We start from the raw sequence: 16,299 nt of genomic DNA on the forward strand, positions 1-16,299 counted from the left end.
TAGCAGCATCCTTCAAATCCCAAGTTTAAAGTCTCCTTGTTTATAGAGTTTTTTCTTAAGTTTTTCAAACCATGCTGCCCAAAGCCAGCACAACGAAACACTTGATGCCCACATTACTCATTTTACCAGGATAATCATCATCCTCCTCCTCCTCCAAGCAAAACATCTGTGTTTTCTAAAGACAGCATTCTCTAACATAAAAATTTAAATAAGTAAATGTATGCATGTGGTGGGAAGGGTGCATGTCATTAATTTGACAAAAAGCAAGCATTACCAGACTGACAGTAAGCAGGGTAAAGGGAAAAAGAAAACTAGGAACAATGAACTCTTACAGTTGCAAGCAATAAATAGTTTAAACTACTTCTTGACTACATCAAACTTGTAAAAACAAAAAGGGAAATATTTCTTGACTATGCAAATTGAAGAAACTGAGTAGCGTAAAATCAAAATAAGAACAAGTCCGAGACTGTGCCAAAAAAAACTTGCACTTACTTTGTAGTCTACAGAATTTCAGAATTATGTTGATTCAGGAGACAAAAATTACTCCTCCCAGTAACCTAAAGCAACCTTGGTCTCAATAATAGTTTGCTGGAAAGAAAATACATTCTTTCAGATTTCTTAATCTGTCTCAGTAAACTACTGTAGTCTACTGAATCATACAAGTATTCGGCAATTTAATATTAATATAGTTTTTGGTGGCTTAAGTAGCAGTAAAATTTGGTGGTCCTTTTCTCAGGGACCGTTCTCCTCTTTGCTTGGATATTTACTGGTTATTTTAAAGGAAAATTAGTAATTTCATACAGAACTTGTTTTCTTAAGACATATGTCTGTGTAGGACTTGAAGCTTGTCTTCTTTAAGCTAGTAAGAAAATTTAACATATATCCCTGCAAATGTTTAGTACAAAACCTTCAGTGAGAGAATTTCAGTCTTCCTCTTTTAAGTCAAGATTTTCGACAATTCAGTAGAGTCACGCTATCTTTCTCAGATAAGGAATTAGAAAGAAACACTGTTCCTAAAAGAGAACGAATCAATTAGACTGTCCCCAGAAAAGGATGGGGAAAGTTACACTCTCACTATTCATGGGATGATTCACCACAAAAAAGCTTCCTGAGAAAGAACTACAGTTTCTTTGTGGTTTAGCTGCTGTGGAGTTTGATGCTGATGTAGCAGACAAAACCGGCTTCTCTTAAAAACAATGTAAGACAGGTTTCACATACGATTCTTCTGACAAGAAAGCACCTACATCAGTGATTTTGCTTACATCTTATACAATCTGTACATGAACTGAGCTGCAACTACTATGGCAGCACTGAGAAAAGCTGATGTTTTAAGCAAAAGCGTTTACATCAAAATGGAGCACGCAACGTTCTGTTTGTTGCAGAGGTTTAGACTAAAGATAAATTATCCATGACTAACTTCAGCCTCCAGTCTCCTTCATAGATAAGCATTACTCCAGATGGAGCAAAACCAACTGAAAGTAGCTAAATAAATACTACTCTTTTATTGCTGTTTTTACAGTTGCCCAATGATATTTGCATGTCTGCATCATCAGAGTATGCAGTGACACACCCTACAGTAAAAATTTCTGTTCTTTACATACTACCTATAGAATTCTTTTCTTCCGTAACTACAGACTAGTAGACTAATTCTCACATGATGCAAACATGTAAGTGAACCTGAAACCAACTCTTATCTGCCACATGCCATAGAGCCTCCAGAGATGCTCTCATACCAAAGAGAACTCAAAAAACCAAAAGAAAATATTTCCAGTTCCAAAACCTGTTAAGACATTGCTGAGAAAATTTTTCTTACACTTTGGGTTTCAGTTCAAACATTTTTTCAAACTGTATGGAGCACCTTATGCAGAACCTTTACATACTCCTCCCATCTGCAGTATATTTGGCTATCAAAAATTCAAGGCACTGTCATACATTACCTTGCTCTTTCTGCATACGTAGTCTCCTGTATGAGGAACAAAGCCTGTGCACCTAATATAATCAAGAAGGACAGGCAGAAAGCTAACATTTATTCAGGTTCCTCAAACTATATAATCTGACATACCTACTGAAAAACCTAGTGATTAACAGCCTTGTTTGACAGCTTAATCAGAAGCAACAAAAAATTGTATAGTTTGATAGCAGTAGATGACAACTGAAAAAGAAACAAACATTTGCTAAACTCTTTAAAAGAAATAGAGGAAAAAATATACAGTCATTAAAAATAGGAAACTAAATGACATGAGTAGAGATTTCTCTGTGTTCTTAGAATGTCAATATCAATATTTGGCTATTTAAGTTGCTGAAAACTGCTTTCAGACCATTTAGTTATTAAGATGATTAGAAATGGCTAGATCTTTATACCATCAGTAACTCACTGGCCTCTGCCTGCTGACTGGAAAGAATTAGAAACAAGCAAATGATTTATAATCAGACAGTTGAAACATGGCCTTTTAATCCATGTGAACTTGCCTTCTCTCCAAATTTAAGAGACTTAAAAAGAACTGTCAAAGAATGTATAAATCAAAAAGTACTTGCATCAAACATTAGGTGGGCCTACAATATCCATTATGGCTAAACAATGCAAAAACCTGTACATCAGTAAATTGCTATTAACTGTCTCTCCTCAGTGCTGCAGATTTGCAAAAGCATTATTCAATACCTCCTTCACATACATACCTCCCCAAAGGCTCCTCGACCAATCACCTTCAGGATTTCAAAATCTTCTTTATGCAGTCGCATCTGTTTCACTTTAGATGTAAAAGGTTTGGCTGAAACAAAAGAAAATATCCATCATTTAGGGGAAAAAAACCCACACCAAAACAAAAAAAACCCACCAACCAAACAAGGTAACAGTAACATAAAATAGGTGTAATTAGAGCCCTGAAAACAACAGATATTTGGCTTACACACCTATATTCCCTAATGTAACATAATGAAGTTTAAAGCGAGAAATATTGACCAGTAAGAACTAAGCGAGAAAAAGCTTATGAAGTTTGCTTTAGCTTTTTTAAAAAAAAATTAAAGAAAGAAAATATTTTTTTTCTACAGTCTTGTGAGTTCACAGACATTCATTGCCTCTGTGCTGTATGTTAACTTTGATTGCAAAAGCAAAATATAATAGAATGAGGAATTCACTTCGGACAAGATTAGTTTATCTGCCAAACAGGAAAAACATATTTTATTCAATTAAAAAAAAAATGCTGATGAATGATAACTGGAAGAGTAATATTGACCTAGACATGCAATATTTTTGGAGACCACTTCTTCAAGATGTAGTAATAAATTCTTGGCTTCTGGAAGCAAGAAGAGTTGTACGCAAGACACTATTAATACATTCAATGGAAAAAACCCAAGTATGTAAAGTTAAGCTTCATTTCCACCTTCCTTCTCCCCTCTTGTTACAAGATCTTTGCAAGCAGTACGCAAAATGGGGTATTGTATTCCAGTCAGGTAACCCCAGCGTTCTTTGCAATGAAACAGTATCAGGAGGACTGCTCCCCTTTCTCAGCCCCGCTGAGCACTACAACTAAACCCGTCCTGGTTCATTAATGCATGCTCTCTGCATGCATGCAAAGCAGCCAAGTTACTGATAACTCTACCTCAAAAACCACGTAACACAACCTTTGCTAAAGAAGACAAAAAATGCAACTACTAAAATAACTAGGCAGGAAAATGAGTTGGTTTTAAAATAATTGTTTTAAAATCATGCTTAATACTTTACACTATGAAATCTACTACTAAAACAGAAGCTCCAGTAAATACGGTTCATGAAAGTTGCACATAAAAGAACATTGTATAAGCCAGTGTACGCAGGAGTGGAATGAGTCTCAGAAAACGTTAATTTCAGATTCTGGCTCAAAGGCAGTTTTTCTCAATGATCTTTGAACAAGCAACTTCAGATACTTTACCCACAGTTTCATATGGATAGAACAGAGACAGTATTTTTGTAACAGACAAGGCACTGACCATCATATACTTGGATCAAGAAGGAAACAAAAAAGCCCATCATAAGGTAGCCATTTCACATGGACCACAAAAATGTTTAGATTATGCTTTCATGGTACAGGGACCCACCTATGTCCACTTCTATCTATACAGAGGATGACGGAATTAGCACAGCTTTACTTGAAGTGAAGAATGCTACCAAGTATCATACTGCAGAACAATTTGATCAGAACAATGTTTTAAACATAAATGGGAATTGGTTTTCAAAAGCTCCAAAAGCAAATGACCCTACATAACAACCAAATTATATCTAGACACATGTAAGAAACCAAATTTGGCCTCTCCTGGAATTCAGTATTTTGTCCTTCTAATGTTATGAACTAATCCTGCTTAAAAAACCCAAACCCTGATACTGACAGAGATAACCTGCCATTCAATTTAGAATTTTGATATTAACACACACCCCTTCAAGGCACTACAAAATCCTTGTCCAAAAGCCTACTGCCTACTACTTAGCAAGGCAGTTTATAAAACTAAGTCAAGACGCGAGCTACCTGTAGTTTTAATACCTAAAAAGACTCACAAAAAACTTCTTTATCCTAGTCCTTAGATTAGCATTGTAAATCACATGTGAAAAACAATGCAGAAATGCAGCCTCTTATGTTTCTCCCATAAAGCAATACAACACACCTCCACTAATGTAATTAGTTCAATGGATGAAAACCTTTACCAATCCCAGAGGTTCCAAAAATTCCTGATACCAGGAAACAATTCTCTACCAGGAGTTACATTTATTATAGATACAGGAACATCAGCTTATGATTAAAAAACCTACGGTTTAGATGCAAATAGTAAAGGTGCACACAACGCTAAGATTTTCAATTTAGTGATATTTTTACCTCAAGTTTATAATAATATTATTCAAAATACTTAACTATACAACTAAAACAGGTTTAATAGTACATCTGAAATACTTTTTAAAGTATTACTCAAGTTCACAGAGATTCCCCAAACTTTCAATTTGTCTTTTATACCTTAAAAGAAAGGTCTTGGAATAGAAAAAGTAAGTGACAACAAAAAGTAGTGACACAGCCTCAGCTGTACTGTACCAAATGATTTAATACAAATATTAATACTACTAAACAAATTAAAACAAGCCATTAAAGACTTTTAACTTGAAAAACAACTGATTAAAAACAAACGTGTAGTTCTCAACTTCAACATTTTTTGACCATTATAGGCCTGGCTAGAATACAAGGCAAAATATCTTGTTAACAAGCAGCAGCATAGCTGCTTAAACCACAAAACTCTTCCTCACTTTATATTGTAAGGGAAGGCCTGTCATTCTTTAATTATTACATTTTTAAATCTTCCAGGGTTCCCATAGGGACACTGGAAAAATAAACATCATTATAACTACTTCAGTAAAATATGGCCGACAAAAATAGGTTTGGATTAGATTTAATGATCTGCAGCACCAGTGTTAGTGGAAGAGTTTTTAAAACCTTCTCTGTATTTTTTTTTTTTTAATCACCTCTAGCAACAGACATGTCAATGTATAGCCAAGCAGTTTTATGAAGAAAGATACAGTCCAAGAAAAGGAAAGAAGGAGGGGGGGAGAAGGAAAAAACAGAAGAAAAAAAAAAAAAAAAAAAAAAAAGAATTTCCCTAGGAATGTGCTCCAAATAGCTTGTTCCAAAAAAGGTCAATTTGTTTTATCATCAATGTTGTTTGTCTGCTGCGCAAACATCTGCTGTTCTTGTGGCAACAACAATCTTAACTACAGAAAACTTGGCCTGGCCAAGGGGCTTGGAAGGCATATCTTCAGACAGCCGCTTCATACATCCAGCTTTCCAGACTATGAGGTTAACAGGCAGACTTTTTGCAACTAGTTTGGCAATGTCATATGAGCTGTTACGAAGACAGCAAACTGTAAGGTCAGGGAACTGTTTTCAAAATGCAATGTGCTCAAAGGGGACCCTGCGATGCAGCTTTGTTAAAACATACAGGTCTGCAGCCCTGCCCTGTTTACATCCCCATCCCCCTAAACAGATTCATCATACAGTGAACATAAAACACCACCACCCTCTGTCAGAAGGGGCTGCAGTTTCCGTGTTCATTGGTATCAGAGTGACACACTGCAGCTTTTTGAGAGCAAAAGGCAGTATGGGCATTTCCCTTGGTACTTCATTCAACCTACAGAAATATACAGAGGGATAGCCGATGTTTCTGAACAGACATCCCTTTTCAAGGTTGCTAGCCATGTGTGATACAGATTAGGGACCAGCAGTTTGCTGCGCCAAATAGAATTCTTCCTCCTCCAAACCACAGGCTAAGTGTGGGCAGCATGTCCCCCAGATGCTCCTGGATTTTTTTCAGTTCAGCAGGAACCAAAATTCATTACACAGAACTTTCAAATTTGCCAGCAAGTTTTCTATGGTCACAAGCTGACAAGTCACAGACTCTGTGGAGGAGGCTACTCTGAGAAATACTCTACATTGCTATCAATCACTGTGGAGGAGATAGATAGATACGTTACCTATAAAAACCGTTCTACAAAATCCCTGGCCACCACCACCCCACCTGGTCAATAATTCAGATCCCAGCCTGCCTGGCAAAACTGCACCACCCCACTCTTGGCAAGACTCTCTGCACTTCATCAATTACACGTGGCAAGAAAAAAAAAACAAAAACAATCTCCAAATTCACCCTCAGGGGTAACCAGCGTACTGAACTAGTAAGCTAAGCTGTTTTTTTCAAACAAAGCGAACCTGTCATGACTATTCAAGTTATTAAATTCTGTGGGCCTTTCCCCACATTTTATGTTCTAGCCACTCACTCCACTTATGCTTATAATTCATTCAAACAATAAACATCAGTAAAAGAATTGAACAAGTGTTTGAAATTAACTAGAACTTCACCCAAAGTAACATGTTAAGCACATCGAATAAACAGTCAGCAGGACTCCAGCTGCCAAGCCAGGCACAGAGGAGCATACGCTCTACCCCCCGGCCCTGAAAAGGGAGGACTTTATTACAACAACTGTCAAGCAGAAGAGAGGCAAAACAATGGGTTCTGCAGTACTGACATTGAGCTTCAACAGTCTATTTATCATATTTACCACGGGGGAGCAGTTACTAGCATTACTTACAGCACACTTAATACCACAGGGTTTAATTTTTAAACTCCTGAAGATAAAAGTCCGTTTCCTGAAGACCTGACACAGGGAGTACAGCAACATGGTTGATAAACCAGTACAGTTCAGTACTGGGATTATACATGTGATACCAAACAAAGTCAAACCAGTATCTGCTTTATTTGCAGGGTTAGTCTCATGCTCTTTCCTTGCTCTCTCCCCCTTGAGCTCCTGGTTTCTGTCTGCAGAGTTTGGGCAGGGCTAACCCTGAAATTCAGACTTTTTCAGCATTAACCTGCTAGCTGGGGGAGGGGAGCTAGTGGTGAGCGCCTTCTTCCTCCCTCACCTGCTAATGCCCCTCTCCCTCCCCTGCAAAGCACTGCCGCAAACCAGAGCTGCTGTAACCATGGGTTGAAATTAAACCTAAGTGAGATGAAAATCATGTTGACTGTTTAAAGGAAGGGCTGTAGAACTGGAGAAGAGCAGCAGTTGAAAATGGGTCCCCGCAACTGATTTAAATTGGGGGGAAAAAAAAACTCAACCAAAACCCCACCAGAACAGGACAGTGTTTAGGAATTCCTCTTGGTGCCTCACTGATGCCCCAGTTGCTTTTTGGATAAACAGGCTAGCTAACCCTGCTCAGATGGAACACTCTATCCTCCACTGGCAGCTCTCAGTAAGACACCCACGTCTTGCTTCCCAACAGAACTGCAAAACATACTTCCTTAGTGATCCAGGTATCACACAGCAAACCCAGTCTTCTGCCCACTGCAGAATGTAAAATACCATGTCAAGCCAAAGATACAGAAATTAAAAGCTGTATCCACCAGAATTGCCAACAGTAATGATGAAAGTTCACTATGAAGGAAATATAATGGAAAAGAAAACAGCCACCATGGGAAACTAGCTACTTGCCGATTCAAGACAAAGCCCCCTTTCCTTTGCTAGTTAAAACTTAATTACAAAAATACATACAGAGCTTTCCCACGCAAAGGAGAAAAGAACCCAACACATAACCTAACAGACTGTCAACTTCACTGGATACCAGAAGGCTCTCTGATTCTTCCTAATGCTGTCCTTGAAACAGAAAAAAAAAATTACAAAACGAAAAAAAGAACAAAGCAGAATAAAATACGTTTTTAGAAGCCTTCTGCAGTTTTGAAATTTCTGCTAAATTCCTGGAAGGAATTTAACAAGTGTTTTTATTTTACTGGCTCAGTCCAAACCCAAAGTTTTTATTTTCCACTGGCTTCTATCAGCTGTGATCATGAAATGTATAAATATCATTTTTGACTGAAGACAGACCATAGCTGGAGGTTTCAAAAAACTCCAGGAAGGAGGTGTAAGAAAATACTCCTCCCAAAATAAACAGCATTTCTCAAAACAACAGAGAAATAACTGACAATCAGCAAGGCAGAGCTGCTTAAAGCCTAATATAATTGAGAGTAGACTGAAAAGAAATCTCTCCTCTCCACCCACCTAAGGTTGGCAAAACAGCACAAGAAAGCTTTGTTGCAGTTTCTGCCAACTCCCTGGAGGAAAGCAGGGGCAAAACACTGTAGAGAGACAGCAATAGTAAGCTGAACCACAGAACATTAGTTAAGGCAGTGTAAAAAATATAAGCCACAAATACCATTCTTAGTTCTAACAGTTAAGATTCAGTTTTCGCTCCATCAGAACATTTTTAATGTGTTTTTCCTGGTGAACGTTTAAGTGCCAACATCTCTTAAGTGCAAGTTAAGAATCTGGCATTTTCCAAGAATGAGAAGCATGTCCACAAATTCCTGTACTACGGTATAGACAGACACAATATTCTGGATCCTATTCATCTGGGGGGAGGGGGGGAAGGTTAGAAATCTGTTCTCATCTAGGTCAAGTGGAGACCATCCAGATATCTTTGGCTACAGCTACCACAAAAGATCCTTCAACAGGAACTTTAGAATCAGAAAGAGAAATAAAATATCTTTCCCAAACATACGAGAGTAGTTCTGTTTTTTTCCTCTCCAGACTTGGATGAAAAATAATCCCTGCATTCATGAAACACCCACTGCAAATCTGGGCAACACTTCTATACCACATCAAGATACGACCATTTTTTTTTATATTACCATTCTTTCTCATCACAAGAATTTCAGTAAACCACCCTATGTTTAAATATTATTATACTAGAGCAAAGTGAAACATTGAATTTTAATTCATCCTGCTGCGCATTAGAATTCTGATGCAATTCTTGTAGCACAGTCAGTAAAATCTTTACTATAGGACTCCTGTTCCACCTAGTAAAGAGCGGGGAAATGATCTGGGAGCAAATCAAGAGCAGACAGAAAAAGTTCTGTGACATTTAAAAAGCCTGAATGGCTAAAAAAGGAGGAAAAAGGTGGTCTTAAGCTTATACAGCAGAACACTGCTTAGACTCCATCCCTCGTGCTGTCATGGAGCTGGAGATAAGTCAATTAAAATCACACTTCTGACAGTCAAGCTTAAACTTTGCATTCCTCAGTATTTGACACTTTAACTCAATATGTTGGTATCTGACTGCCAAAAAATGCTGGACGTTTAAGCTGTAAATAAAGTCAATCAGACCTGTAGTTAGAATTACTAAATGTTCTCAAAAAGGAAAATAAAAACAGGCATTAAAAATGAATACTTTAAGTAAAAGTCTTAGCCCCTCAATGCAGTACTTTTTATTACGTAGAAGAGATAACATAGTCTGATCTGACTAGGCTTTTGAAAAATACTACCTTACTGATTGAGAAATATTATATATTGATGAATATCAGGGGGGAAAAAAATCAAATATTACACAATAAACAAAGAGTGTACAACCACACAGTAATTTTCAAGAAGAAGAGAACAAAAAAGGGGGGTGTGGGGCTGTAGAAATAATTGCATGTCAAGTAACAGTGCTCCACTCTAAAGAACAGGTATTTTGTGACCACACTAGAAGCCTGTAATACACACTCTGTCAAGGTAGCTGTGGAGGCATCATTAATTCTGTCATTTCCTTTGTTGTGCATTTATGGGTTTGTATCCCTAAAGTATTGTTCAAGACATACATTTTATTTGTAATTCAAATAAATTCTGATTTACTGAAGGAATATTAAAGGAAAACTCTCATTTAAAAAATAGAAATTAATTCTCTCTCAAAATTTTGCTGCATACTATAACAACATAGAAGTGTTTTACCAGAGGAAAACTAGCAACTTTTGTCCACAGAACACAGGCATCCAGTACACGATCCTCACCGACTAAAAGACCAAGTGCTGCAGGCTGTCACACTCTGCATGCACCAGCACCAATGAAGACCTCTCTGCTCAGATTCCCAGGTATTTCACAGCACTTTAGGAGTCTCCTGTTCCATTTCCAAAGGTGGAGAAAGAAATATTTTTAAGGGATACTCAAACATCTGTGTAATAATGCAGCCCGCCTTACACTCCCTTCTCCTGCCTCTCACAAACATGATCCATTTTCACCTCTTCCCTGCTGTGACGCCTCATCCCAACACTTTCCTTCTCAACTATTCAGTCCCCACCTCTCCCACAAGACCTGTCATCCAGTATCACTCTGTCCTGTCCCTACACATCTTTGCCACCACACCTGATGTTTTCTGCCCACGGTCACCTCAGTTTTCTTCACATCTGTACCTTGCTTGCTTCTTGTATTGGTCTGCTAATGTCTCTCTTTACCTCCAGGCCCCCATCCAGTTGCCCTGCCAGTCACAGAAGCCACCCTACGAGCAAAGTTCTGCTAGTTCTCTCATTTCTTTCTTATTTCAAACTCTGGTCTACCCAGCTACAGTCCCTCTTCCAAAGTCCCAGTTCCGGTGATGATGCCCTGCCATCACCCTTTCTCAAATTCCCTGATTCGTTTCTGTTCTCCTTTTATCACCAGCAGTCTTGAGTGCCTTTACTTTTCATTAAATTGTGACTGACAAACGACTTGAGCTACACAACATCTGCCTGCCTGCCTTTTACTTCAGAATTTTAAATTAAATTAAAAGGAAAGACTGTTTTTACAGTCATCTATATAAAGCAAATACAGTGAGATCAGGTGCTTCATTTTCTTTGGCCGATACAGAGAGCTTCGTTCCATCTTAAGTGTGCAACTAACATTATTCATTTTCATTTTTGAGGAATAAAAGCTGTAAAAGCTCTGTAAAACTGAAAGCCCTTTTCATTAGTTAAAGGATATGCTCTGACCCTTGTGAGAAGGGGGCTGAGCAGATACTCCACAAACCCTCCTCTCAAAATGACTTGTTTGTGTAGCCATGTATTCTTAGCATATACTTACACTTAGGACTTGTCAAAATGCACACTTGTCAAGTCTCACGCAACACATGAATCATTTGAGTCCTGCCTCACTCTTCCATCATGATGCTTTACTCCCATATTCACTGCACATCATTACAGACGCTTCCCAACAAGCTGTGAGGGCCTCGGAGCAGAAGGCTAGTAATGCAGCTGAGCTCTAACAGCAGGCAAACTCTTCAGGATGTCGCAGGCAAGCACCCACCGTATGAACTGACACACCATCTAACAATATAACTTGTTTCCTCTTTAAAAGCATGGCATAAACCTGCTCCATAAGCACTTCATATACAGCAGGTTTCATTGGCACTTGTTTATATTTGCATTGCGACAGATCTCAAAAGACTCAGGACTGGAGAAATCTGGGTAGTGAATATTGTACAAATGCACACAACTACAGTCCTAATTCTGCCTCTATGGACAACATTCACAACTAAAGATGTAACATGAAGTCCTGCATTCATCTATACCTGGCATTAAACTGAAATGCAAACATTAAAATAACACTCAAAATTCATAAAAGCAAGAATTACTCTGCTATAACGTATGTCAAATGGAAATATTCAAAACTATAGTAAGAACTTAATATTGGGAGAAGGAACTTTGCCTAGGTTAAAATAATACACATTTTCCAGTCAATTTTTTAATTCTCTTAAGTAGTAACTACTCATTGTCATTAGATATATTTTTAAAATAGCATTTGTGATCCAAATAAATAAACCGTGATTTTTGAACACTGCTTGCAGTAAGTTTTGCACTGCCTGATATATCATATGGGTTACTGTGAAATTAGTAAAAATAAGAAAATAGATAGTATTGCACTTCATAAATACATCACAGTAAAATGCTGCTTCTGAGTGTTAAACCACTGTAAGTGCAATGAAAACTACACTACTGCATTCTCCACAACTGCTTTTTAATTCAAATTTCAAGTTCCCAGTGACAAAAGAAGAAAACAAAACAACCTTCCCACCTTCACAGAAATTTTTCCACCTCCACAGCTTAAGTACCCACTCCATGCATACCTCACACCATTTTACTGCCATCTATTATTTCTCCTGTAAGAACTGTAAACTACTCATTTGCTCGCTTCTTGTATTCAAGCTGGGTAATGCAACTGAGTATGTTCCTTATTGTATAGTTCTTTTGCATTGACACAAAAAGACAGGAATTCTAATAAATGTGCTGGTAAGCAATGTTTCAAGAACCCTCCTTAGTTTCACTACATTTTAAGGAATTACAACTTTAAGAGTAGTCTTTTCTTAAACTAATGGCGCTCTTTAAAGATCTTCAAAGATCCTAGAACTTCAGCACTCTTTCACAGTCACCTTAAAACTAATGTAATTAAAACAATTATCATTTGAAAGTTCGGTGCCATTAGAATGTAAATTGCCTATAATAAACTTGATTTGGCCCACTTGAGAATAAAGACATATCATAATGCTTAAGTACCTAACTGTGCACCAGATCCGGCACTCTATTTCTCAACTACAATCATCTTTGCTTTCTTCCTGATTAAGTGATCACTGCAAAATAATGCTGATTATGATATTTTTATTTTGACCGCATTTCACCTTATGGCAATTTTAATCATTCAATCTTCAGTGCAGATGAATCACTAAAATCTATTAGTATTTCAAAAGAGATCAATGATCCCCATTAATATAAAGCAAGCTTTCAACACAATCTCGGATTTTGAAGATAACAAATATAGTTCCCAACACCTGTAACTACCCTACAGCATGCATCTTCTGTAAGTAGTAAGTTCCTACATAAACCATGTACGCCTGTGTGTGCACATGCGCGTGTGTAAGACACTCTTGCACCACAGCCCTTTTTGCCTTGATCCACGCATCCTTTGTATCACCAAGAATGCAGTAACGAACAATTCTGGAACCCAGATCACTGATGGACCAAATTGTTTATGAAACCAGAAAGAAACATCAACTTATTTTTTATTCAGTTTCTCTGTTCAGTTTTTCAGTCCCCCTTATGTTCATAAAAAAGGTTTTTAAATCATCTTTTAAAGGCATGTTGTTTCAAATTAAGCCTTTGGAGTTGCTCATGAATATAAGTGAAGGGATTCACTAAGCCATACATCTGAACTGACTTTCGTGCTACTGAGTACACTATTTCGATACCCCATCAATGCTGAGTCAGAAACAACACAGAACTCAAAACCATGAACTCTCACATGCATGTAATTGCAGGGCTGAATCTAAATTAAGCGCCTTTTTTGAATCTTACTCCCTGTAGTAACAGAGTTGTACTGCTGTATGCCTGTTACGATAGGCTACATAGATTAAAGCATTTACTTACTGCTACACTGATGAAAGGCAATTTTTCTATGACAACACAATTTTGTAACAAGATGATTATATGGCTTTATTTATCAGCTTAAGACAAAAAGAGACAGCAAGTAAAATTAACATTCCACCTGTAAACAAAGGATTAAATATCTCAGTTTGAAACTATAAACTAATCAAACCCAAGAATTCGTATCAATACAAACTGTTCTTCATCTGCCAAGTCCAGGCATTTTTTTCAAAATTTTATATGCTTTTTTTTTCCCTCCAAACATGGGTAAAAGAGGTGATCTTGCACACATCCGATGCACTGGAGAAGAATTGTTTTGCAAGTTGTAATACAAAATGCATAAAATAGTCACTGAGTTCTGAAAATTCTTTGAATGCTTTCACCCAAGTTTTATCTCAAAAGTTTTGTTTACTAGAAACTTGAAAGGAAAAGCCATGGCCAGACACAGCACATATAAACAAGTTTGAGATAAGTAATGTGATAATAAGAAAGTTGGACACATTTTCAGAAAAGCATAGAACATAAATTCATTAATTTATATACAAATGCAGTAGTTTTCAGGAGATAGAATACTGCTTTAGTTACCTCAATGAAGCAAACACACTTCAGAACAAGGTAACATACAAAATTTAGTTACTGCTTATAATTTCTAAATAGTATCAATCTAGATACATTGCATAAATATTTAAAAGGAAACTGCACTCTCATAAAAATGGCTTCCAGTTAAAGGTAATAAAACATTTCAAAAATATAAGTCATAAGCAAAGTGAGTGCTAGGAATTCATTACCTTTCACTCTGGAATCAGTTCATAGAAGGTTTGTTCTATGAAAAAAGTACTTGAAGGGAGGTGAATTCATAGCTCACTTCTTGTTGCACAGATCACAAGATCAAGTGAAGTGGTTCACGGTAAAATGCAAGCAAAGCAAATACTTCTTTTTAGTATGGACAATTTATGTTCCACATTATATGACTAACCCATTTTGCTGATTATTTCATCACCTTTCCCTGTTCAGCAAGAGTCCCCAGTTCAAACACCTGGTTGTCATGACACCTCTTTTTCCTCCACCAATTTCAGTCCATGTTCTTGAGCAACTTACTAAATCAGTACAAGCTTAACAACAAGATGAAAGATGATCAAAATGAAATCCAAACCCTACAAATTCTTAACACTTAGCCATATGAAAACAGTAGCAAAATGCTATCACTAAGAATGAAGATTAGTCACAATGAAGTATCAAATGTGTATTTGGAATTAGTTATATTTGAACATAGGGGTCATGTATGCATCCATCCATATAATTGCCAAACACAGCTTATTACTTTTAAACTATTCTTAACAAATGGGTCAAGTCCTAGGTCAAATCTAGATTACTTCCATAATACCACACTGCACCCCTTAACTATTAAAAAACAAAACAAAACATGAGAACTGCAATGTTTCCCCTCCCACACTCTGAACACTTTTTTCTGATCTCAAATCCTTAGGAAAGTGTGGCAACTCCTGCCCTTATTAACAGCTATTTTTAGATGGTTACTCTGTATTTACTCAAAATTCACCACAAAACATTCCTATTAGTTTTGTTAATAGTTATTGGTATAACTTGGCTTCACAGCATTGCTCATAAAAAAACCCAACCCTTAATATGTTGCCCATTTTCAAATTCTCTAGTTATAACTTAACAAATAAAACTGATTACTGAAACGAAATGTAATATTCTGAGGCCTATATTATGGCAAACATAAGGGAAAATTTAGCATTCACATGCAGCACATGCAAAAACTCAAAATGCATTTCCCACCAACAGCTCAGATTCAACTCATCCACAATTCATACCTATCTATACCTTCCCAACTTTCTACTGTACATTGATATTTCTTTCCACCCAAGTCTTTCTCTGTTGATCATAAAAATATAATATTAAACTGAATGTTTAAACATTGTCTGTCTATCTCAAAGTGCATTCAAAAAACATCTGTACAATAAAAAACACACACCTGGAAAACCTGAATTCAGTCCAGATACAGTAACTACTGTAAGTAACTTTAGCGGTATTCATTCAGAGGAAATGGGCTGCTTATCTAGCTGCCTAAATGGAAAGGACTCTTTCATACAATAAGGTATTTTTGATTACTTATTATTTGGAAGAAAAAAAAAGTGATGGCAGATAAATTAAAAATTTTACAAAGAGCAGCAAACGGAAGGCTGGTATTTACAATAGCCATTATGTACATTTTCTACAGCTATTCCATAAAAAGCAAACAAACCAGAAGGGCAGAATGTAGTCCTTACTATAAAGAATTGTAACAGAGGTGGTATTCAGAAACATTTGGTTTACATCCTCTAGATTTAACGTTGCTCTCAGACAGACCTGGATTTATTTTTAAATTATTAATTTTGACTAAGCATCATCACAACCAACAAAATCTTTTACACGTAAATATACCTGAATTACTGTCAGAAGAGTGACATGGAGATAAAAGCAGCAACACTCTCGCGGTCAAGTGTGCATCTGCATCCAGAACCTCTACCAATCACCTGACTTGACAACTCACTCTTTGCGTGCTCCTCAAAAGGAAGCGGGCAGCAGAAGAGA

At 37.0% G+C, this 16,299-nt stretch overlaps 1 protein-coding gene across 8 annotated transcripts in view; it reads right to left on the reverse strand.

Annotated features, from left to right (window-relative positions):
• CDC42BPA (CDC42 binding protein kinase alpha) overlaps positions 1–16,299 on the reverse strand; it is a 189,915-nt gene that overhangs the window by 124,832 nt on the left and 48,784 nt on the right. For all 8 annotated transcript variants that reach the window (XM_055725384.1, XM_055725381.1, XM_055725380.1 and 5 more), the window contains exon 3: positions 2,677–2,768. In XM_055725384.1, the coding sequence (XP_055581359.1) occupies positions 2,677–2,768 (92 nt within the window). The remainder of the gene's footprint in view (positions 1–2,676; positions 2,769–16,299) is intronic.

This window comes from Falco cherrug, chromosome 13 (genome assembly GCF_023634085.1).
Source record: "Falco cherrug isolate bFalChe1 chromosome 13, bFalChe1.pri, whole genome shotgun sequence".
In the NCBI taxonomy this organism is placed as follows: Eukaryota; Metazoa; Chordata; class Aves; order Falconiformes; family Falconidae; genus Falco; species Falco cherrug.